This window comes from Culex quinquefasciatus, chromosome 1, assembly GCF_015732765.1.
Source record: "Culex quinquefasciatus strain JHB chromosome 1, VPISU_Cqui_1.0_pri_paternal, whole genome shotgun sequence".
NCBI classification, from domain to species: Eukaryota; Metazoa; Arthropoda; class Insecta; order Diptera; family Culicidae; genus Culex; species Culex quinquefasciatus.
In genome coordinates, this window is record NC_051861.1 from 70,373,682 (window position 1) to 70,399,571 (window position 25,890).

General features: G+C 38.5%; 2 protein-coding genes across 2 annotated transcripts; both read left to right on the plus strand.

The window, feature by feature from the left end:
* Window positions 1-1,096: 1,096 nt before the first annotated feature.
* Window positions 1,097-6,313, plus strand: LOC6041884 (probable 60S ribosomal protein L37-A). The gene is made up of 3 exons (XM_001851028.2): window positions 1,097-1,220; window positions 1,637-1,772; window positions 5,962-6,313. The coding sequence occupies exons 1-3, from the start codon at window positions 1,218-1,220 to the stop codon at window positions 6,096-6,098; spliced, it is 276 nt and encodes a 91-aa protein (XP_001851080.1). The 5' UTR covers window positions 1,097-1,217; the 3' UTR covers window positions 6,099-6,313.
* A 5,611-nt stretch (window positions 6,314-11,924) lies between these two features.
* LOC119770316 (vegetative cell wall protein gp1-like) lies at window positions 11,925-24,124 on the plus strand. Its single transcript, XM_038264980.1, has 12 exons — window positions 11,925-12,063; window positions 17,821-17,907; window positions 17,966-18,079; window positions 18,138-18,251; window positions 18,310-18,423; window positions 18,482-18,595; window positions 18,654-18,767; window positions 18,826-18,939; window positions 18,998-19,110; window positions 19,169-19,282; window positions 19,341-19,427; window positions 22,356-24,124. Exons 1-12 carry the CDS (start codon window positions 11,925-11,927, stop codon window positions 22,359-22,361), a joined length of 1,230 nt encoding a protein of 409 aa, XP_038120908.1. The 3' UTR covers window positions 22,362-24,124.
* Window positions 24,125-25,890: the final 1,766 nt, after the last annotated feature.

Sequence of the window (25,890 nt, forward strand, 5' to 3'; positions counted from 1 at the left end):
TTATTCAAACGAATCGAAATAATTTTGCTCCTTTTTCCCCTCTTAACTTGTTTGCTGTTTATAGAGCTTAATGACGTTTCGCGTACGCACACTAGCGCACCATTTGGTTTTGCTGGCTGAGAAAATTTAACCTCACTTTATTTTCGTGTACGTACACGCAATACATGCGCACGTAGAATGCTCTATATACAAACCCCCATTGTTTATAAACACACGACGCGATCTTGGAAATGATGTGCGGTAGGCTGAAATCCCCATCTGTCATTCCCCTGGATCAAAATTAGCCAATCTGTTATTTTACAGTCTGCAGTACCGACCATTGATTATCGCAGGGGGGCGACATCTATATCTCACTACAGGCATCTCGCCCGTAGCCAACACAAGCTGTCAACTTCGGCACCAGAACAAAAGGGAAATGTCAACTTCGGCTCCAACACAAAAGAACAGCTGTTCGTTACGGAACCAAAACAAAGCAATTGCGCACTGTAACAAAAAAGTACAAATACTGCAGGCATAAAATGGAAATAGAATAATTATTGTTTTTATGTAAAATTTTACCGCAATGTACGTTTAAAAGTAAGTGTATGTCTGTGAGGTGATTTTTATCAATTTATTTGCCAAATAAACTACTAAAGTAGGGATTTTCAAGCACACATAGGGCCAATGACCTCATTTAAAGTTGTACTTTTATCACATGAAACGTTTAACTTAACTACGGTGTAATTTGACTTTTACTACAGTAATTTTTATAACAAAAATTGAATTATTAATAAAGGAAATCTGGAGTTTTTTTTTTATAAAGGTCCAATAAACCAAATTTTCATTTTTTGCTTTTTGGGTGTTTTTGAATACCCCTGACTCAAGGCGGTTCTAAAAACACCCAAAAAGCAAAAATTGAAAATTTGGTTTATTGACCTTTCAAAAAAAAACTCAGAAATATTTTGTTTTCACTGTGCGTAGTTTGCGCGCGTTATCAATCTCAATCACCCAAGATGGCGGCCTTTAGCATCCCCCTGATGGATTATCGACGAAAAAACTCGACGAAAGAAAATTAGTCGCTGCGTTACGTAATAAGCGAATGCCCCCGCGTGATCTCCGACTAGCTTGAAAAAAATTGCTTTCTTGATTTCCGGCTGTTTGACAAAAGCTCTTTCCGTTTTGTTGTAGAAAAGTGTTCGCACTTAAATTTGTTACCGCTTGGCATTTGAGGTTTCAAAATGGTTAATATCTGTCGATTTTAGTAATATAAATGAGTTCAATCTTTTGTATGTGGTACAATCGACACTGGAGGCTAAGTTTCTAGTGGATATTGTGTGAAATGAGCGAATTACAGCAATTTGGGTTTTGTTTGCCATCTTCGTGTTTTGAGTTGTGGCGTTCCGGATTACATGTGCGGCGACGACGGTGGGTGGGCCCAGCCGACGGCTAGTTTTGTGATTCTACAGTGGTCGAACGCTAGGGAAAAGCACGCTCAAACGCAGGACTTTTCGTCAAGGTGTCCGGAACGCCGACTTGTGGGATGTAAACAAACCTAGGTTATGTTTGTAATTCGCTAGGGCTTTAGCTGGACCACTATCAAAGGGCATCGGAGTCTCGATGGATTGTTCATCTATCTTCCTCTCTCTCCTTCTTTCAGACCAAGGGTACCTCCAGCTTTGGTAAACGTCGTAATAAGACCCATACGCTGTGCCGTCGGTGCGGCCGGTCTTCTTACCACATCCAGAAGCACACTTGCTCCCAATGTGGATATCCGTCCGCTAAGATCCGTACCTGTAAGTATAGTAGACTACACTTTCTAACCGCTTACGAGTCCATTTTGTCGTTTCTTCCGATTAATTCATAGAAGAAATTTTCAGTTTTCTTCGTATCCGGAACAAACGTAGAGAAATGCTTTTCTCTCTTGCCGATCAAAATGAAATGCACTTTTGGTGGCGTTTCGTTAAAGAGCAAGAAAACAATCAAAATTTTAGAGTTTGTTTATTTTGGTGGCTTATGAAGGTAACACACCCATTATGGTGTGGTATGACCCATTTACTTTATTTTGCTGGACTTGTTTTCTCGAAATTTGGCAAATAGGTTAAGCAGTTGTTCTACTGACCGATTGTTTGACTCCTTTTTAGAAAATCTTTCAATTTTACGAGTTTTTGCCTCACCTCACTGATGCAAGGCTATAAAATCACTCAAAAATTGAACTTGTTAAATTCTCGTCCTCCAAGATATACCTTTACGTATACATATCGGCTCAGAATAAAATTCTGAGCAAATGTCTGTGCGTGTGGATGGACGTAGAATTTTTTTTTCTCACTCACCTTTCTCGGAACTGGCTCGACCGATTTTGTCCGAATCTGTTTTTGGATTCGTCTTCAGGTTCGTCTTCAGGTGTTTTTTTTTAATTTCATCCGGTTTGGTGCAGTATATTAAAAGTTATAAACGAAAAACTGTTTTGGTTGATACAAAAAAAGGTCATTATTTACATAATTTGAAAGCTCTGGAAGATAGCTGTCGGAACTTTTCGCTCAGTGCACGCACACAAACACTGCAGTGCTTTCAAATGGTTTATTAAATTTATCATAGATGGATAGATCTCAGATGTATAGTGTCTTAACTAAGTAAAGCTAAGAACAAGATTGTCCGTTCGACGCAGTGGTGAACGCAGAACGCTGTGCCCTTAGAATTCATTTGTAAAGCCATACATTCCTATGTAGGTTTTTATAAATAGGCCGTGACAGCCGTTTGCTGAGGTCCGTTTGGGTTTTAACAGAGGTTTATCTGGGTTTTGGGGAGGTTGTTACGACTAACTGGTTTTAATATCGGTTTTGGCTGATAGGTTTTATAGCGGTTGTGACAGCTTTGATAAAGCCTAAAATGTAACTTGGGTGGAGAAACCCGGGCAAACTGCACAATATTTTGTATAAAAAAAAAATAAATGTAAAGGTAACTCCAAAACATTTGCAAAGCATACTTTTCAATTAGAATTTTGTTGAGGATACGCATAAGTATGTCTTGAATTGGGTACTAAAGCCCTATGTCAATTTTTATGTACAACGGTAAAAAACACGATTAAAAACCATTTCTAATCACTTTTTTTCATTTTAACGCAAAAATTTTTTTTGACAAGACAACATTTTTTCGATGGATCAACTATGGTCCCCTTGGAACGAGCTGTCAAGTAGGAGCTTTTCTGTCAAGAAGGACCGCGCGGTTAATTTTTCAAAATTGATTTAAAAATCGATTTTCAACTCTTTGTGGTCAAACAAAGGGTCATTGTACTTAGAAAAGTAAGCTTTATCGCTGTAAACAATAATATCAGCAATCTAAGCTTCATTTTAGGACCCAATTGATGTTGACTTGATGTAATTTGTTGAATAATTCATTCTTTTTCTGTTCGTTGCCCCTGCAAGACGTGTTCTGCCAGTAAATTGGAATTCGACACGATATTTCATAAGAAATAAAAAAAAAATATTTGCAGATGTTAACCTTTGCATCCACTGGCGCGGATTTGCTGACTAATTTTGGTCAGGCGCGGATTTCGCGCGGATAGCAATTTTGATAAACAAAATTATTGCGAACGATAGAATTTATTTCAATTTACAAAAGAAAATATTATTAGGAATTAAATAAATTCAATCTTTTCCGTTGAGTGCAAAAACATCAATTTCTAAAAAGTCGTTAATGAAGAAAATTTTCTTCTAAAAATTATTGATTTTTTTCATAATACGAAACATCGAAATAATCTTCAAGGAGCGATTTTTTTTAAGTGTATCGAGATTTGTTATATAAATTTAACATAACATTACAACTCATTAATTTTAAAATATCTGCTTAACAATTCATATTAATTTTTTTTTATTATTATCAAAATAACAAAATTTGAAAAATTACAGAATTTAAAAAAATTTAAGCTATGAAACTTTTTAGATTTTCTAAGTTCCATTTTATAGTTTCCATATAAAAATTGAAATTTTTAAATTTTTGGTTTATTGAAAAAATGGAAAATTCTGTTGCCAATCTGATTCAGGCAGAATTTATTCTACTCCCAATTATCACAACATGACGAAATTCACTTAGCAATCTGATAAAATCTCCGTCTAAAAGAGAAATGTAATGTCAACATTAAAAAAAAAAAAAAAAATAGAAATCTGGAATTCAACAATTTGAAATTTCAGAATAAATTTACATATTCAAATAATAAATAAAATAGAATTCATAATTTGAAAAAAAAGAACCTCAAAAGTACGAATTATTAAATTGAAAATTGCGAAAATTTTACTATTGTTTTTTTTTTATTTTGATTTTTTTAAGAAAGTGGTTAAGTTATGAAATTATGAAATTATTAAATGATTAAATTATTAAATTATTAAATTATTTAATTATTTAATTTTTAAATTTTATGTTTTTGCCCTTTTCGTAGTTCGGATTATTTTCGGAGTCATATTTTAGTTTAGAGAAATTTAGAGAAGAAAATAATAGAAATTTCGTGTTTCGATTTTCCAGAGTAAAATTTTGGCGAGAATTATCAAGTACAAAATCGCTAGATTTTATAATTTGGTAATCTGTTTTATGGTTTTAAATTTTTAAATTTAGGTTTTTTTCCTGAATTTGTTTTTAAGTGCTACAAAAAAAAATGCTAATTTTGTTTCAGAAATGGCAAAAAAGTTTCCACTTGGTGCAGGTGGGATATGAATCCACATCTGATCAACGGTACTGATCGAAATGCTTTCTGTATTATTCTTTTTTCGTTTGAAATTTCATTCATTATGTTACCCTCTTCTATGTTTGTCGCGAATTTTTTATATGGCGCGGATTTCGCGCGGATTGGGTTTTGGGGTCGGCGCGGATTTTTTTCGACTTTTCCGTAACAACCCTGATTGTCGCAAAAAGAACGATACACGCCTGTGGATCCGTTGACGAAACCTCAAGGTTTAAGAGGGCCACATTATAAGGTGTTACGTCGATTCCGTTTGCATATTGTTTTTGGAAGTTCTACAGTTCTGTACTAGTAATATCAAGTCTATTTATCATTTGCCTAATCTTTTTTGATTTTATTGCGAATTTATTTATTTGAATAATTGTTTATCTGTCCTATAAATTATCATTATTATAATCTAAGCTTGTTTTAGATCTCTAATTATTAACTATTGTCTAATTTTACATCTAATAATACATCCAGCTTCTCATTTTTATTCTTTAAAATACGCTCATCATTCTCTTACTATTGATTCATGATTTTTATAAAATATATTTTCTTTTAATGTCTATTGTTTTCAATCTATACCCTTTTTCCAAACAAGTGAGGTTTGAGCCCTTACTCAATTTATGGAATGGTTAAAGGATTAACACAAATATTACTATTGTACTTTTGGTAAACTTTTATTAACATGCTTAAGACCAAAAATTGTCACAAAACACCGCGACAAAAGAAATATCAACATATAAACACGACTCAACACTAGTAAAGATTTCAGGAGAAAACAATACACAGTAAAATAACACCTAGTTTTTGAATTCAAACTAAAAATAAAACAGTTTTTGCTTTAGTGAAAGTTAATAGGCACACTTTAAATGGTTAGGTGCTTATACTTACATCAAACCCTACGCAACGTACCACCCCCGGCCGAGTTAAAATGCGTAACAGGAAAAGAAGGTGTGCATGCCTGGCACGAACACTCAAAGCGTGTTCTAGCGTGTTGCTCGTACTGACTCAGAGCAAGGGTGAGATGTAGATGTAAGAGCATTGCGTGTTCGTCGGGAACCTAGAAAATTGCGAATTGTTTAAAGTTTAAACTTCGTTCAGCTAAATTTATAGTTAATTCATTATTGAATTGGCATTTTTTTCCTGTCACCACATGCACTATCAAAACATCAAACCTACGATAGACAAAGTTATTGCTAGGGCATAATTTAACAGATATTAATTAAATATGATTTTAATCTGATTCCCTCTTTCTTAATTCCTTCCAGACAACTGGTCGATCAAGGCCAAGAGGAGGAAGACCACCGGAACTGGCCGCATGCGCTACCTGAAGATTGTGCGTCGCAAGTTCCGCAACGGTTTCCGCGAGGGACAGGTCGCCAAGCCCCGCAAGGCTGCCGCATAAACACAACAACAACAAGAGCGAATACACATAAACAAACATCAAGATCCATTGTCTTTGCTGCGACTGTGTAAGAAAGACAATTGAAGCGTGAACCGGCCCGGATGTCGGTTTGCTTTTCTATTTGCTTTCTTTTATTTTCCACGGCACATGTGTAACAGGAACTTCTTGTGAGAAATGTTAAGAACATAAAATACAATTTTCTCAAAGACACGTAACCATCTGACTAGAATGACAATTTCATCCGAAATTCCTGTTTTGCCTTTCTCGCAGGCCAAGGGCGAATGATGCTGATCGTCGCCATCGTGCTAACTTGTCGTACGTGCATTTTGGGCCAAATTGAGTTAAGAACGCCATTTTGTGCAGCTCACAATGCCTCACCTTTTGACCTTCACAGATCCCCAAAATTCGATTTCAATCCTGAGATATTCAACAAAAACCGAAAAAACTCCGTGCATTTTTGTCACTTTACATATGAAAGTAGTTTCAATCTTGTCGTGTTATCTTGTCACTCCATGAAAATTGATGTAAGTGCGACAAAAGGCCAAAGGGATTTCAGGCCAGGAAAGTCAGGATGCTTTTGTCGCACGTACAAGCTAGACTACCGTAAACATTTGTAATTATAACTCGGGACTCCAGCAACCAACTTCAACCAAACTTTGGGACAATGCACAGAACGGTGAGCTAAACAAAACGTGTTTGTTATTGTTTACATTGCGTGCTCTCGTTTTTGAATATTCAAGGTCAAACATTATAACGCGTTTTTCTCGGAACGTCAAAATGGCGTGTGCGACAAGATAGCACGACGACGTCGTGATGATACCTCTTCAGTTGACGCTCAGGCGAGGAACATCCTGGAAGGAGCGTCACTGACTATGTCCGCACTATGGTACATTGGGTGACCAAGTTTCAAAAAAGTGACCTTCTCCAAATATTTTTTGGTATTTTTTTCTCGAAAGTAAACATTCTTACTAAGAAAAATCCAAATTTTCAAAGCTCTAAGTTTGTTCATTACGGAGATACGCAAGCTGAAACTCAAAAAATGGAGTAAAAAACTAGCGTTTTTCGTAAAAAAGGCTGATTGTTTAATTTTAACATAGCTCAGCCATTTTAAATGTTTTATTAGGACAACTATACATCGTTGGAAAGGTAATGAGATAAGCTTTGAAACTATTAATAGATAAAATGTTGTTTCCAAACCAAAAACTGAAGTTTTCATCGAATAACTGGAGCATTTTTTGACAAAACATATTTTTGTGTTTGTTAATCGAGTACTTTTTTTGCTAACCGATGCTAAACATGAAACTAAGATCACTTGAAAGATTGGATTATAATCTAACATTGCTGAAATTTCCAGCCTGCGATTTTTTGCGTTTTCGGAGATATACCATTTTGAACATTTACGTTTTATCAAAATTTGCTGCAATCTACATATGCGCCCGTTTATTTCTCTTGCTTTGCTACCTACTTCGTGGGCATCGTCGTTTCGTTTTCGTTTTACGGAGCAAGGTGGGGGACGCGGCCTCAAGTCAGTCCAAGTCCGGTTTCTTGTGGAAAATAGGGTAGTGGCCGAACTAGTATTGCATACCAAATGAACACCACCGGAAGATATAGAGGATCAGGAGGGGGAAGGTGAAAGAAAATTAGTGTTGGTGTGAGTAGTAAGAACTTGGATGACATGAGCAGTTACGGTAATCTAAGTTTAACACTGAATAAAGGAAATCTGAAATTATGATTCAATTAAAAACTAAATTGAGATTTATACAAAAGGAACCTAGGATATATTACTAATTTAATGGAAATCAAATAAATTTACTGGAAAATTAAAGATTTTTTTTTGTTGCGGAGCGAGGTGGGACAGCTAGGATCAAGTCAGTCCAAGTCCGGTTGTGTCAAGGAAAGGTAATGAATGTGTTAGCCTGTGAAGTGCCACTTACACCCCATGGGGAGCAGGGAAAGAGGACATGATTGGGTAGGTTATAATGAGATTGTGTATGTGAGAGTGTGTATTGTTGTAAATATTCTAATTTGATATTTCGTTCTCTATCGCCGCTCCCCACAGTGTCATAAAAACCCCGTCTGCAAGAGCAACCCAAAACTAGTTTTGAAGGTTCTAACTGTTTAAAGTAAAACTGTTAAAACTCCCAAAACCAGGATCAAGTAGCACGTGCACGTGTAGTTTCTCATTGTCCTTTTAGTGTTCGTCTTCCTTCCTTCTGGTGTAAGCTGCTTTCTTTGGTTGTTCTGGTTTTATTTCTCGATCTTGATCTGGAACTGGTTCGAAAAGAACAGAAGAAAAAGGACAGCAGTATCTTCGTTTTCGTTTCGTTTTACGGAGCAAGGTGGGGGACGCGGCCTCAAGTCAGTCCAAGTCCGGTTTCTTGTGGAAAAAGGGTAGTGGCCGAACTAGCATTGCATACAAAATGAACAACACCGGAAGATATAGGGGATCGGGAGGGGGAAGGTGACAGAAAATTAGTGTAGGTGTGAGTAGTAAGAACTTGGATGACTTGAGCAGTTACGTTAATCTAAGTTTAAAACTGAATAAAGAAAATCTTAAATTGTGATTCAAAGTAAAAAGGCCCGGAATAAATTAAATTATTAGTTAATTAAATAAAAAAATGTAACTTATCGGAGATCTATACTAAAGAAACCTATGATGTATTCCAAATCTAAAGGAAATAAAAAAATACTAGAGAGCAAAAGATGAAAACTAACTGCCGACCTGTCGCGTCTGTCAGTAGTCCTGTCGTACATTACAAATAGAAACAGACACTTCGACCAAATCAACCAATAATTTAAATCCAATTATTCATCTACGGAAACCTAACTAATTTTAATCAACAACCTAAACTAAACTGCCTGAATGTAAATTTAATCTCAAATCCTCAAATGTTTTATTACAACGCCAAATAAGGTAAAGGACCTTTTTAAACCAGCCTTGCCGCTTCCAAAAACCAATAAACATAAATGAACAGTTCATAAGTTGAACACTCGTCATTAAGACGACTATTTCGTGCATTCCAGTTCATTAGGGCACACAAGCTTTGCAAACAAGAGTGTATCTCTATAATACCTTATGTAAACTGTCATTTAAGTGAAGGAGACACACTCTTGTTCACAAAACCCATGCGCCCTTTTGAAATGTTAGGCTCTGTTTGATCGTCAATGCTCCAGTAGATCCTCGATTCGCAACAATGGTAGATACAACCATAATCCGTCAACCGTTAGTTCAACAGATTAACGAATTTTGTCCGATGTCATTACATTATTGATTGACCGAGACTCTATGGAAATTTTAACATATCAAAATAATACACAGCTTATAATATACTTATATATCTATGTTTTCTGCAGCCCTACCAGGCCTAGAAGAGGCATCTGTTTATTGTGAGTAAGCGCTTGTTTTCAGAGTTCATTTTTTCAATTTAAAAGGGAGGGGAGACTATTTGCTTCAATGAACTCCTACTTAAGCCCTGGGACCATCTCTAACACTGATCACTCCTAGCTAGGAATTTACACCTAGACACAATGTAGAGATCCGATCGCAAGTGTTGGCCGGATAATTGGGTAATATTATCAATATTTAATTTTATAATTGAGCCAACCCGCTAGCAGCGACAAGATCCTTACTCATGCCCAAGGGCTACCTACTTCGTGGGCATCGTCGCTTCAAAAATCAATACCTGGTTTCAAGAAGATCGAAATGACTTTATTAGAATTTTCTGTTGCCTACATTTAAAATTGAGTAGCTTAGTCAAAATAAGGTATTCGTACCGAAGTTTCTCAAGCGAAACTGGAGAATCTCAGTTTGATACCGAAAAAAGTATTCAGCAAAATGTTTACTTAGCATGATGAATTTCTGCGATCAATCCATGAAACTGATCCACATTTAAGTTCTATGTTGGTTAGTACAAAACATCATAAAAAGTACCTTTAACATATCCTGAAGCTGTCACAAACTCTATAATCAAATGAATTTTAAGAATATGGTTTGTATTTTATCGTTTTACTTCATAATTAATATTTTGAATAAAATTAATTTTACTGTTATTTGATTTAACAATTAAAATTTTCGCAATTTATGTCCGTAAGGGTGGAGGGTGGGGTCTCAAGTTATATGGCATGGACTCACAAAAAGAAACACACAGCGGTAAATAATAAATTTTTGACTTAAAATGAATTTATTACGCTTAACCAAATTTTGTTGGTGGGGAGGAGGAGAGGAAAGGGGGGGTGAAAGAAAGAGGAGGGAGGGGTTGTGTCCTTAAAGTGGGGATGTATTAGCTTATCCATAATTTAATAATATAAACTTGCAATACAATATATACGCAATTCTGTTGCACTTGCAAATGTATGAAAAGACTATTTATTATAAACAATCAACTATTGAAAAACATAAAAAGTCATAAAAATCAACGTATATCACTTCAATACCATACAACTACCCAAATTTGTATGAAAAAACATTTAAAAAGCAAAAAATAATTTGGCCGCCTGTTTGTATGGAGATGGCCCATAGTGGTCCGTAGTCCTGTTAGATCATTCTTGATCAAGAGAGTATAATGGCCAGCATTTCGCTTCGCGTTGCCTCGAAGCGAGGGCAGCCGAACACCACGTGCTCCGGTGTTTCCTCGCAATCGACGCAGTCCGGGCAGAGAGGAGACTCTGCATGTCCGAACCTGTGCAGGTACTTCCTGAAGCAGCCATGGCCCGACATGAACTGTGTAAGATCTCCGTGCCTTCTGCTCTTCCACGCGGATACCGACGGGATCAGCCGATGCCTCCGTCTGCCTTTCTCCGTAGTGTCCCACTCGCGTTGCCACCTTGTCAGTGATTCGGCTCTCGCGGCTTCCCGGATACCTCTCGTGCCTTTTCGGGTGTAGCACACGGTGTCCTCCTCCAGTGTGATTCCGATGGTGATCATTCCGGCTATGACACCAACTGCTTCCGACGAGATGGTCTTGTACGCGGGTGCATGGCCATGAGTCTCTGCGTTCTGTCGAGCAGCGCTCGATTTCGCTTCGTCCCCAGAGCCGTCCACCATACCGGTCCGCCGTACCTAAGTATGGACGTCGCGACATTTGCCAAGAGACGGCGCCTACTGCTTCTAGGTCCAGCGTTGTTCGGCATGATCCTCGACAGTGCCATGATCGCCTTAGCCGCCTTCTCGCAGGCGTAATCGACGTGGCTGTTGAAGTTCAGCCGGTCATCCACCATCACCCCGAGGTACTTGAGCGCTCTCTTCGAGTGCACTACGTGTTCCCCAACGTGTATCTGGGCCTGCTGCACCTTTTGTGGTTATACTAACCAGTATCATCTCCGTATTGTGGTGAGCGATCCGCAGCATCACCTCGAGCATCCAGTTCTTGATCATTGCGATTGCCTCCATAGCCAGCATTTCGACCTCCTCGACATTTTCGCCGGTTACCGTCAGCACTATGTCGTCTGCAAAGCCAACAATCTCTACGCCGTTGGGTAGCCCCAATGTCAACACTCTGTCATACATTCCGTTCCACAGTGCTGAACCCAGAATGGATTCCTGCGGAACTCCTGGTAACGACAACGGTTTTTGTCCATCGGCAGTGTCGTAGACCAGCACGCGGTGGAGGACGCCAGGTACGCCAATGGCCTTCCCCGAGTACTCAAACGACCCCCCTATACCAAACCCCAAAACCCAATCGTCACGATATCCCTAACCTCAAACGTTCCCCATCAGGACCCCTTGTGCTTTGGCATAGCCATTACGGCCAAGTGCACCAACCGGAGATTCGCGCTACATCCGAGTCACCGCAGCCTTAGTTCGGGAATCTGGATACCCTCGACGGTATGCCGAAGGCCACTGCCGTAACCATCGGTGGTGGAGGACAGGACGAGACGGTTAACGGGTCCATCGACGATCGCGCCGGAGCGCCAGTACCACCCCGTGCGAGGGCAAGCGGCCACGCCGCACGCCAATTGAGGAAGAGTTGGTAGCAGAAGTTAGAGCAGAGGTTGAAGAGGAAGGTGAAGTACCGACGTCGCTGGAATGCTGCGGTCGACGACGGGGCCCCGAAGAGAGGAGAAGAAGAAGAAGTGAAAGGTCAGGTCAGTGTAGGATTAAGAAAGTGTGAGGAATAAAGCACTGTACTGCCGTTATACGCATAATTGTCCCATGTTCAAAAAAGTGCAACTGAGAAAAACGCGATTGAAATTTTTCGATCGATTTCTGTGTTTCTACGCATAATTGTACCGTGGGTCCTTTGGGTCCCCAATCGCCCCAGTTAATAGTTTATCACTCTTTTCTATGATCCTCTTGCTATACAGTATGTAACAAGACTCAATGCTTCGTATAACTAATGATTCCGTGAAAGAAAATACTTGGTGGGACAATTATGCGTAGAAGTGTAACGACAGGACAAACATACTTGCTTGGTGTTGTTTTTGATGTTTTTTTTGAACGATACTTGATTGGTGTTGTTTTTGATGTTTTTTTTTTAAATTAAATATGTCTTTATTGAACTTTCTCATAATAATTCCATTTCATTTACATTCTAAGTGGTATGGCTAAATGCTCTTCATCTTTGTTATATTTTTCGTTTTCTTATTAACTGTTCACATCCATTTATTTATTTCAAATTGTTTCACATGTTTGCATTGAATCGAATACATTTGGGTAAAAAATGAAAAAAATAACCTAAAAAACATTTCAATTTCAATTTCATTTCAAAGCATTTTAATTGGTTGTAAGGGCTTACAGATATAAGCTTAATTACATTGGTTATAACTGAAAATAGAATATTTTTTTCAGTGTGGTAGAAACCAGGATAGTAAATTTGATTACGTAAATATAAAAACGATATAAATCAAAAAGCTGTCAAAGGCAAACTTATGGGAAATTGGACGAGCTTTCCGGTAAAAATATTTACGAGACTGAAAAACCAAGTCTGTCATATAGAAAATGCCAAAAACCACAAAAAATCCAGTTTTTTCAACATTTTTATTTTTAAAACCGCTGTATCTTCCCAAGGATTGGACATAGGACAATGGTCAATATGGAGACTTTTATGTAAAATTATCTGGGAATCGATTCCCACTACCGGTTTTTAAAAATGTTGACGTTTAGACCACTTTTCAAAAAAACAGTTTTAGTAAATATTTTTTGTATTTTTTTAGGAGAGACATACCATCCTGCATTTTTCGTCAGTCTTTTGGTAACATCTTAGGGTATTTCCTCAAAAATTTTGAGCGAAAAAAATCGTGACATCACCTTCAAATTTAACTTTTAAACTTAAAAATTGAAAAATGACATAAAAGTGGGGTGTATTTTTGTTTCAGTGTATTTTTATCAGAAAGCCCATCCAATTTCCTACAAGTTTGTCTTTGACCACTTTTTGATACGATGCAACGGCTTCGAGATACAGTAATTTTAAAATTGCAAAATACTAAAATATTTAAATACCTTACGCCCTTCTCAAATGTTATTCTCGAGTACTATTGGCTCCATATACACAAAAATGACTTATATAGGCCTAGGATAACATGTCTACAAAGTTTCATTGAAATCGGAGAGGGTCGGGTACAAAAGTACTAGAAAATCCTGATTTGAGCTGGAATTGCTCAGTTGTAATCCTTTCTGGTAGGTAGCAGAATTTTGAGCTCATCAGCACACAAGCGAATGGAAGCTGTAAAGCACCAGATTTTATAAATCCGGTCAGCCACTTTCGCACCGAATCCGATGACGATGTTTTCACAAAAATGGGTTGCAACTTTTCCCGTCGTTAAAATTCTTCCTTCTCGCTTACGTCCACAGGGAGGGTAGCGAACTGGTTTCGAGACGAATCTTGAGCGTCCTTGCTTAAACTGCCTTGCTTTGCAGGTAGCGCTTCGGCATTCTTTAACATCTTCAAATCTACCGATCCTGCTGGTGACGACCGACTCTTTTTCTTGCCGTGAGGCATTTTTTGCACTTTTTAGCACTTTTTGGTGTGTGAGGGACGCACGTCTGACTCGCTTCTCTGCAGTTCGCAGTCAATTGTTTTTTTTGAGTTTCCGAACAAAGTACTAGATTTTATGGGGTTTTCGAAAAGTATACGACAAACTAAACTTAAAAATGTCGTAACGTAAGTTACACGATATTATGGGAAAGTATTGAAGAATTCGACGACGTCCGCTAGGTTCGCTGTTGTTCCAGCGGTGTTCGGAATGACAGCCCCCGTACAGTTTGAGCAGTTTTAAGGGTTAAATGCTTTTAAAATGAAAAATCAAACATTTTCAGAAATGTTTTATATTGCAAAGTGTGGCAATTTTGCTAACGATCATAATGCGTGGTGATTTGTAGTGATTAATTGTGACTGGTATTTTATTTAAACGATTTTTCTAAAAAGATGATCGATATTTTGGATAACTTGAGTTAAATGTTGCAAAAGTTGAAGGTAATGTAAATGTTGGTGAAGGTGGGCGTTTACCTTTTTTTTTATTGATTTTTTTTTTGGTAGGTTAATCAAACGCCTCTAACTCCAGAACCAAATTATGAATCTTGATGAAAATTTGGGAGGTTGTAGAGCTGAGATAAATAAAAGATATGAAAATGGAAAAAATGACCATATTTTCTTTTGAAAACTGTGTAATTTGTTGAAAAGTCTTGCCACATCCGAAAAAATGATGGATATTTTAAAATTCGACCTCAAAATGGTCCGGGTTCAGCATACCAGCTTTCAAATGCACTTGGAATAAACAAAATCGAAAATAGGGGAGCCGAGGACTTCGCGATACAACATTTTGCGAAATTTTACCACACACGGACATCACTCGAACTCCACGGAATATATTTTCTCAAAATTCGAGGGTTGGAGACGAGTTCTGTTAAATTGAATCGATAGAGTGTCGAAAATCGATGCCGTGTGATTTTTGAGATAAAAATTCATGCTGTATCGTAATATTTACGAAGATGGAAATGACGTCCAGCCATAAACTAAAACCTATACCTTTATTTAGTAAGAAAGGCAAAACCTTATAATTATACCAAATAACTTTATAAATTTGGTTAAATGAATTTAAATCTCGTTAAATGTGCCAAAAATAACTTCCAATGCATGTTTTGGAATATTGAATCGATAGAGTGTCGAAAATCGATGCAGTGTGATTTTTGAGATAAAAAGGTGCAGGTGGTTATATTCTACATTACCAATATGACAAAGAACTTTGTACAAAACTCCTTAAAAACTATTTTATTTTATTTTTTTATTTTATATTTTTAAATCATTGCCTATTTATTTAATCCTAAATTAATTATTCCAAATAAATGTTTCCAATCTTTGGCATCTCTGTGGAAATAAATCGCCAAAACACGAACATGTTGCCAACACAATTATGGTTCGGACCGGGAGGACCTCCCAGAGGGAACCGGCCACTCTAGGTTGTGGCCATCACAATCAAAATGGTAATTTTCATGTCCTGTATCATCCATGAATTTTGATACCCATATTGCCTCAAGTCGTATGGTTCGGAAAATGTACCCCCGGTAGAAACTTCCCGAGGGCACTGGCCACTTCGGGTGTGGCCAATATCCTATAAATGTGGTCCCAAACCCCATTGCCCCAAATCATTCTGGTTTTCCGGTGACCGTCCTAACAATCTTCATTTGAACAGAATTCCTCTTGAATTTTGATACCCATATTGCCCCAAGTCGTATGGTTCGATTAATGTCCCCCCGGTAGAACCTTCCCGAGAGCACTGGCCATTCCGGGTGTGGTCAATCCGGTTAAAAGGCCATTTTCATTACCAGTTTCAAAAACCATGAATTTTGATACCAATATTGCCCCAAGTGGCAGTGCGTGGCCGAATGGTTACGCTGTCCGCTTTGTAAGCGGATGATTCTGGGTTCGATTCCCATCTGCTGCAACCTTCCATCGGATGAGGAAGTAAAATGTCGGTCCCGGCCTTGGTTGTTAGGCTGTTAAGTCATTCCAGGTGTAGGAGTCGTCTCCATGCCATAAGTACAAACAACACACCAAACCAAGCCTACTCCGGTGGAATCGCTGGCAGCGGTTGGACTCACAATCCAAAGGTCGTCAGTTCAAACACTGGTGTGGAAGGTTCCTTGGAGTAAAAGAGGTTTGGGTGCTCTCCCCATTCAAGCCTTCGGACTCCTAGGTTCGAGCAGAAACTTGCAATAGAGACCACAAAAGACCCGGGGGTCGTTAATGTGGATGGTTTGATTTGCCCCAAGTCGTATGGTTCGATTAATGTCCTCCTGGTAAAACCTTCCCCAGGGCACTGGCCACTCCGGGTGTGGCCAATATCCTATAAATGTGGTCCCAACCCCATTGCCTCAAATCATTCTGGTTGTCCGGTGACCGTCCTAACAATCTTCATTAGAACAGAATTCCTCCCAATTTAGTGCACAAACTGCACGGTTACTGAAAATCGCACTTTTGGGAGTTCAGAAATCGCACTTTTGACAGTTCGCTTAAGCGAACTCAAAAAAGTGCGAAACCCCCAACTTGTAAAAGTGTAAAAATCACCAAAAAAGAAGTTCATATCAGCGAACTCCCAAAAGTGTGATTTTAGACTTAGCAAAATTTTCACAAACGTTTTGAAATGTTTCGTGTCAAATGTTGAACTGTCATTTTACATTGAACGAACCTGAAAGTCGGATCGGAGCCGGAATTCCGGATTGCAATTTAGGTAAGAGACGATCTTTTTTGGGGAAACATAAATACAGCACACGGTTACTGAAAATCGCACTTTTGGGAGTTCAGAAATCGCACTTTTGACAGTTCGCTTAAGCGAACTCAAAAAAGTGCGAAACCCCCAACTTGTAAAAGTGTAAAAATCACCAAAAAAGAAGTTCATATCAGCGAACTCCCAAAAGTGTGATTTTAGACTTAGCAAAATTTTCACAAACGTTTTGAAATGTTTCGTGTCAAATGTTGAACTGTCATTTTACATTGAACGAACCTGAAAGTCGGATCGGAGCCGGAATTCCGGATTGCAATTTCGGTAAGAGACGGTCTTTTTTTGGGGAAACATAAATACAGCAGCGGACGGATTGTCAATCCCTAAAGAGGTGACCGAAAATAATCGGTTCGCGGTTGGACGGATTGCCCACTAAGATCAAAAAGGCAAGATCTTGGCAAGTTTTTGCAGAAGAAAACGGTTTACCGGTGGACGGATTGCACGCAAAGTTGGAATGCGGAACTGATCCACCGGTGGAAGGATTCCTTCTGTAAAACATGGCCAAGAAATTCGTCCAAAGGGGGATCAGTTCCGCATGCTATCTTTGCGGGGAATCGGTCCACCGGTGGACAGATTGTTGGCCAAAGTTGAGAAGACTTATAAAACTTTTTTCTTAATTAGGAGACTAACACGCTGCATTTCAACAAAGATTTGGCCGCCCGCACGTCGGAATCGTTCGCCATCTGCGTTGGACTCAACCCAATCGTAGTCCGCTGAATCATCCATTGCTTTCATATCGATTTTATCACCATCTACGAGAGACCTCCTGCGCGATCTGCCCTGACCCGGTGCCCACGTCGAAATCGTCCATCATCTGCGAGAGACCCCGATCGTTGTTCCATTCCGGTATGACCTATTCTGGGATGTATGAACTATTCTGGAATTTATTTTTTTCTATTTCTAGGCGGTCTACGATCTGCGAAAGTTCCGTCAACCCCGTGCGTGGTCGCCCTCCTGCGCGATCTGCCCTGACCCGGTGCGTACGTCGAAATCGTCCATCTGTGAGAGACCTCCTGCGCGATCTGCCCTGACCCGGTGCGTACGTCGAAATCGTCCATCATCTGCGAGAGACCCCGATCGCTGTCCCATTCCGGTATGACCTATTCTGGGATGTATGAACTATTCTGAAACTTGATTTGTTCTATTTCTAGGCGGTCCACGATCTGCGAAAGTTTCGTCAACTCCGTGCGCGATCTGCCCTGACCCGGTGCCCACGTCGAAATCGTCCATCATCTGCGAGAGACCCCGATCGCTGTCCCATTCCGGTATGACCTATTCTGGGATGTATGAACTATTCTGGAACTTGATTTGTTCTATTTCTAGGCGGTCCACGATCTGCGAAAGTTCCGTCAACTCCGTGCGCGATCTGCCCTGACCCGGTGCCCACGTCGAAATCGTCCATCATCTGCGAGAGACCCCGATCGCTGTCCCATTCCGGTATGACCTATTCTGGGATGTATGAACTATTCTGGAACTTGATTTGTTCTATTTCTAGGCGGTCCACGATCTGCGAAAGTTCCGTCAACTCCGTGCGCGATCTGCCCTGACCCGGTGCCCACGTCGAAATCGTACATCATCTGCGAGAGACCCCGATCGCTGTCCCATTCCGGTATGACCTATTCTGGGATGTATGAACTATTCTGGAACATGATTTGTTCTATTTCTAGGCGGTCCACGATCTGCGAAAGTTCCGTCAACTCCGTGCGCGATCTGCCCTGACCCGGTGCCCACGTCGAAATCGTCCATCATCTGCGAGAGACCCCGATCGCTGTCCCATTCCGGTATGACCTATTCTGGGATGTATGAACTATTCTGGAACTTGATTTGTTCTATTTCTAGGCGGTCCACGATCTGCGAAAGTTCCGTCAACTCCGTGCGCGATCTGCCCTGACCCGGTGCCCACGTCGAAATCGTCCATCATCTGCGAGAGACCCCGATCGCTGTCCCATTCCGGTATGACCTATTCTGGGATGTATGAACTATTCTGGAACTTGATTTGTTCTATTTCTAGGCGGTCCACGATCTGCGAAAGTTTCGTCAACTCCGTGCGCGATCTGCCCTGACCCGGTGCCCACGTCGAAATCGTCCATCATCTGCGAGAGACCCCGATCGCTGTCCCATTCTGGTATGACCTATTCTGGGATGTATGAACTATTCTGGAACTTGATTTGTTCTATTTCTAGGCGGTCCACGATCTGCGAAAGTTCCGTCAACTCCGTGCGCGATCTGCCCTGACCCGGTGCCCACGTCGAAATCGTACATCATCTGCGAGAGACCCGATCGCTGTCCCATTCTGGTATGACCTATTCTGGGATGTATGAACTATTCTGGAACTTGATTTGTTCTATTTCTAGGCGGTCCACGATCTGCGAAAGTTCCGTCAACTCCGTGCGCGATCTGCCCTGACCCGGTGCCCACGTCGAAATCGTACATCATCTGCGAGAGACCCCGATCGCTGTCCCATTCCGGTATGACCTATTCTGGGATGTATGAACTATTCTGGAACTTATTTTGTTCTATTTTTAGACTATCTCTAGAGATCCCTCACCCAATTGTACAAAATGCAAGAACTGGCAAGAAATGTGGACGCTGAAACGATGGCGAAATTCGTTGGTAAGTTAAAATATTTCTGATAGTTTGCATGTTAATCATTGGCACGTGAATGTAACATGTAACTTCTGGAGATGCTGGAATGTATTGTATGCCAAACTAACGTTGTTGGAATGTACATTAACAATGTAACAGCTGTAACATGAGTAATAAGAATAAGGTTAGGTACTTAGTAAACTTAAGGGCCGCGGCCTCAGGGTGGCCACTCAAGTCGTGAAACCGGTGAAAAGTCGGGAATTCGCCAAAATCCGCCTAAAAGTCGAGTATTTGTGATTTTTTGTCAATAAGTCCGGAAAAGTCGGGAATCCCAAGCATACCTGTTAGAACATTATTTTCTAACTCTTGAATAATTTTGTATAAATTAAATTAAATTCACTCAATTCTTTTTTAGTTACTTAATTAAAATTTTAGTACTTCTTTTTGAGAATAAAGGCTATTATTAGTGCCTTAGTGAAAAACGTAAATAATATTGAATGCATTTGACACAGATCTGAAACAAAAGATTTTTTATTATTTTTTGTTTATCAAACATTGCGTAGCATCTAACTCAAAACAACAACAAAGGTAATGAAATACTTATTTAAAAAAAATTGATAGAATTTTTGATAAAAGAATTCAACTTTAGTTTGGCAATGTTTTTTTTTTGTAGCAAATATTTTTGATTGTTTAACTTAGTTGTTTAAGTCATATCTTTTTTTCAAATGTTTTTCTAGAACTTTTTTTTTGTAAGTATGTGAGTATGAGTAATTATTTCATATAAAACTTGATTTTCAGTCATCGGAAAAGTTAAATAAGCGTTCGTTCTCGAAAAATATGTTTGCGATTTGAAAACATGAAAAAATCTTTAAATTGCAAAAAAAAAATCCAAAAAGTGTTGAAGTATTGCAAATATGTTTAAATTGTCTCTCCAAACATTTCGTTCAAAATAAGTAGGATAATTTATCAAAATTTACAAAAATTGTGAATTGCGAATAAGTAGGATAATGTACCAAAATGTACAAAAATTAAAATGGTTACTAAGTTTTATTTCAACACTTTTTAAACGATTTTTTTTAAATTCAGATATTTTTAACTTTTTCCATTTCCAGTATAAACAAAGTAACAAAAGCAATACGTTTGCAAAGTTTTTTTTTAAGCTTTCGAATATTTTTCAAAGACTTATTGATAATGTTTCTAATCTGCATCAAAATAATGAGTGCTTTCATTCTGAAAGCATTTTTGTTTTAAGTTTGTTGTTATGTTTGTTTTTTTTTTTACGGAAATAGTTTATGGTTTTATTTTTTTAAATTCTTTTAATTTATTTTTTCTATGGCTGATATTTACTTTTATTATTAAGACATTTTTGTTTGAAATCATTCTTGAGATAACAAATGCCTATTATTTGAGTTTCTGGAAAAGTCGGGAATTTGAAAATGGGATTTGAATGGTCACCCTGGGCCTCGAAAAACCGGCCGTGTGCAAAAAGGTAAACATAACAACGCCGTGTCGACCGACATTGCGCAGGGGAGCGTGAGCGCAGAAGGAATCGACAAAAAGTTACTACATCCCGGATATGTTCCGAGATCACCAGTGCAAACCCGCCAACATCCCCAGCAGGAACAAGTTCCAGATGCTGAGCGACGATGAAAGCAATAACAATAACACCGACGGTAGCACAACCGACGACGACGGACGTGCACGGAAAAAAGTGTCGACGTCAAAAAAGAACAATTCTCCAACGGAACGATGACCACCTCAAATTTTTGTTTTGGACACGTTGGCGGAGGATGTTGACGAATTGCTGAAAGGCCTCTTATATTGTCTGAAAAGTGGTAAGTCGTTAGTGCAAGTGATCACACTGAACAGAAAGGATTTCGACCTGGTGCTTGAAGAATTGAATCGTAGCAACTTCAACTTCTACACATTCAACCCCGAGAAGCCCCCTGTTAAGGTCGTCTTGCAGGGTTATCAAGACCGTCCGGTCTCCGATCTGAGGAAACACCTTCCGGACGCCGGAATAAAGCCGCGAGATATAAAAGTGCTCTCGCGAAAGACAACTGTCACGAGTACGCACACCCTATACCTGTTGTACTTCGACCGCGACACCGTCAAGATCCAAGACCTGCGGCGGACTAAGACGTTGGACGGTTTTTGGGTAAACTGGCGGTTTTACTCGCGGAACTGCAACCTCCGGCCACGCTGCATGAAATGCGGTGAGTCACATCTATCGGAGGCGTGCGCACTGCCACGAAAGGCGGACTTGGGGAAAACGCAGAACAAACTAAGTCGCGCGTAAAGTGCGCGAACTGTGACGGCTACCATACCGGTAATTACCGCGGATGCGTCGCGTGCAAGTCCTACCTCGAGGAGCAGGAAAAGAGTAAGAAGAAAGCAGCAGAGTCCCACCCTCCTCAGCGAAGTACGAGCGCAGCCGTAAGTTTTTTTTCTTACTATTGTTAGTGACTTAGTGAAAGTAATATTTGTTCCAAAATGGATTATGATGCAACACACAGCTGAAAGGAACTCCAGAACTCTGTTATGAACTGTAAAAATACTTATTGTATCTTGATTATTCACCAATAACACCGATTTGAATTGAATTGCAACCACCCAAGCTAAAAAAACAAACTGCATGGAAACCTTACCCCGCCAACTAATAACAATAATAATGTGAATGAAAAGTTTTCGCGTCAGTATTAAAACTGTAAACTGATTCGTTGTTTTGCATGGGAAAGGAAATACAAATTAAAAAAAAATATGGCATGTGTTGGCTAATATGCAAATCTATCAATTAAAATGTGAATTGTTTTCTAAAGTCTTTTAATGATTTGGCTAGTTGGGCGCATGAGCTTATGTATAAAGTTTGATTATATTTTACTAAACTGGTTACTGGTTAACTGGAACGTTACTAAATCAAATAGATTTACGTCTGTATTTTATTGCTTTATACAGGACTGAAATGTGGTATTCAAGGATGTGAAAAACAAATAGATGGCTATGTTGATGAACTGAAGGAACACCACGTAAAAGATCATAGAATGCCTTCTAGCTCAAAGCTTCCGTCGCAGATTCAATGTTCTATTTGTGGGCAACAGTATTGGTTTTTTAGTGCTCTGAAAACGCACATAAAACAAAATCATCCTCGAAGAGACCTCCAGCCTGCACAACAAAATGAAAATATCATCGAAGATCCTTCAGTTGATGAGCTCAATGCAAACGAAGCCGACATGGAAATAGCTATAACGGGATTGACAAACCCGCATTTCTATGATTGCGAAAACGTTTCCCTCGAACAAACCTCCAGCATCATTTCAGAACTTATAACAAACTTAAGATGCGATGTCTCGCTGCCTGAAAGTAAGCTGCAAGCTTTCATAGGTGGGTTTTCAAAAATTTTGAACAATAGTCAAAAGCACACCATGTGTCTGGTTAAAAATTTCTTATTGAAAAAACATTCCATTCAGCGATGAAACAGTCGATTTTATTAATTCTCTATATATACCTGACCTGTCAACAGCTGTGAGCGAAGCAACCACCAACGTAACATATTTAGCTGTAAAATCAGATTGTTGCATACCAGAACCTGAAACAATAATCCTAGGAAAACGTACAAAAACGCAGAACGTTTTAGTCAATGCAAGTGGTAAGAGAAAATTTTATCAGATGTTCAAAGACGATTTGAGAGCAAAAAAAACTGTTACTGAAACGGATAGTATCCACTATTTGTCGATTATAGATACATTAAAGCTTATATTCTCAAATTCTGAGGCGCGCAATATGGTAGCGGAGGAGCAGCGTAGGTCAGATGGGATAAATCAATCTTATAAAGATGCTAATCAATTTTTAGTACATCCATTTTTGCAACGTTTCCCAAACGCTATCCGTTTGTCAATTCATTTAGACGAGGGAGAATATTGCAACCCTCTAGGGTCTAGGAAGTCTAAAAACAAGCTCACAAATGTTTACTTTAAAGTGCAAAATTTTAACTCAAAGATTAATTCTTCTCTTGATCGAATTTATTTGCTGATGATGATAAATTCAAAATATGTTAAATCGTACGGATACACAAAATTGTTGGAACCGTTAATAAGCGACTTGAAAAAGTTAGAAAGTGCAGACGGGGTACGTATGAGTTTAGGACAAAATATATTTACTTTACGAGCTGTTTTGGTCAGTATTTTGGGTGACACTGCCGCAGTACACGATATTTTTGGATTACTTTCGGCTTCAGCGAATAAATTTTGTAGGATCTGTGAGATTAGTCGGCCGCAAATGCATTCCGGGATGTTAGGTGAACAAGAGCTTAGGAGTGTGGAAACTGTAGAGCGTGAATTAGGTCAGGTACAAAGTAAAGTGATCACTGCAAAATCATGTGGAATCAAAGAAAAATGTGCTCTGCATGCGTTAGAATATTTTAGATGGCCAGTCAATTTCGGAATGGATCCAATGCACGATCTTTTGGAGGGCGTGGTCCCACTGGTAATTAAACTAATTTTGAAGTCAGCAATAAGTGCAACTTTCAGCGATACCGATATTAATAAGCGTATTTCTGAATTCAACTATGGTCCAACTGAAGTCGCAGACAAACCAACGTCAAATTTCTCTACAAGCCATTTAAATGGCAAAGCAAAACTTGTCCAGAGTGCCTCACAGAACTGGTTGTTGCTGAGGATTTTTCCATTTTTATTTGCTGATGTTTTAAATGCTGAAACTAGCGAATTAATTGGATCACTTCTTCAAATTTGTTTTTTATCTTTTTCTAATAAGATGACCAATACTTTGGTGTCAGACTTTAAAAAAGTTTTGTTAGATTTCCATGAAGCATTCAAAAAATGTTTTCCTTCGCTAAAAGCAATTAACAAAGTCCACCACATTGCCCACTATGCTCGCATTTGTGAGGAAAGTGGACCAGTTTGTAACAATAGTTGCTTACTGTTTGAAGCGAAGTTTAAAGATTCAAAAGCACAGGCAAAAACAATGCGAAATTTTAAGAATCCAACATACAGTCTAACAAAGAGAGAATCTCTTAAACAAGCAAATTCAATTATAAATCATAGTTATGAAATAGACATTCCAGTTATACTGAAAGAATCTAAAATTAGAAAAGATATAATTGATACTGCCTTAATTTTGCTCGATCAGCCGGAAATGGTTACAGTAGTAGAAAATTTGACGATAAATAGCACACGTTTCCGACCAGGATATGTTCTTAAATACCAAAAACCAAATGGAAATTATTATGGAATTTTATTGTATGTAATACGAAACACAGAAGGTTTACTTTTTGTTATACAGGAGCTAAATGTTGTAGATTTTGACAGATTATTATTTGCTTACAAAGTTACTAAATCGATCAATGTAATACGAGTGTCAGAAGATAAAATTCTTACTAGGAAAACATATACTTTGTGGACATTAGATAATACTGACAGTGAATACTACTATATAAGTCTTAAGTACAACGACGACTAAAATTTGTCTTTTGAATTAAATCAATTGTTTTGTCATATTTCAACAAAACCACAAGTTTTTATTTGCATCACGGAGCACCAAAACTACATGCATGTTACCATGGTTTTCCCAACGATTTACACTCAACCCCCGGTGGTTGGTCACTTTTTCGTTTGACACTTTTTTAGTTTGTACCTCGTTGGTTGGTCAAAGTTTGGTAGTATGTGTGAACTCCGTGTAAAAGAGGTGTCAAACTAAAAGTGACTCCGTTCGTTTGACAATACACAGAAAAAAATGTTGAATTTTGGAATGTTGAAAATTTGGTAGGTTGAATATTACCTCTTTATTTGTGTAATATTACATAAAAAATGTGTAAAAATGTGAACCTGATGAATATTCATCAAAAACTGATGAAAATTCATCATTTTCTGGGTTAAAATTAATCATATTTTTTGCTACAAAATCTGTCACCATTTTCTGATGAATATTACCCTCATTTTTTTTCTGTGTAGTTGACATTAGTTTGACAACGGGGTTTGAGTGTGTTAACCCTGTACTACCTAACTGTTTTCGAAGATTTTTATTTTTCCCAGGTAACTTTTGTTCTCAAGCTCTTATAGCTTGTCTAAACAAACTACAAACTACAAAACAAACAAAAGCAACGTGTGTGGTGACTGTACGAAGATTTTGTATCTATTCAGGTTACATAAATTCTAATCCATAGAGTTAGCTAGGTACTCTAAAAAGATTGAGGTTAAATTTTGTATCGGCCTTCAAAACAATTCGCGTGCTAATGTGAGTGAGATCGGCCTCAGATAACTCTTTGTTACCGTGCCATATCCTAATTTCTATGAATCTTTCTACGTATAGAAGAGTAAATGAAGTATTAATAAAATAAGTTTTCATGTTTTAATCAGCTCACAAATGGACAGATGAGCTCCTGCTTGAATTTGACGAATCTGATTGTATCAAAATGGGTATCATCGAAGCTGGACTTCAAAAAAAAATTTTAAAAATAATTAAAAAAATGAATGAC

Coding starts and splice junctions, on each gene's coding strand:
- LOC6041884 (XM_001851028.2), top strand. Junction 1,773..5,961: donor GTCCGCTAAGATCCGTACCT/GTAAGTATAGTA, acceptor AATTCCTTCCAG/ACAACTGGTCGATCAAGGCC.
- LOC119770316 (XM_038264980.1), top strand. CDS start 11,925: ATGCCGAAGGCCACTGCCGTAACCATCGGTGGTGGAGGACAGGACGAG. Junction 18,768..18,825: donor CCGATCGCTGTCCCATTCCG/GTATGACCTATT, acceptor TTCTATTTCTAG/GCGGTCCACGATCTGCGAAA. Junction 19,283..19,340: donor CCGATCGCTGTCCCATTCCG/GTATGACCTATT, acceptor TTCTATTTTTAG/ACTATCTCTAGAGATCCCTC.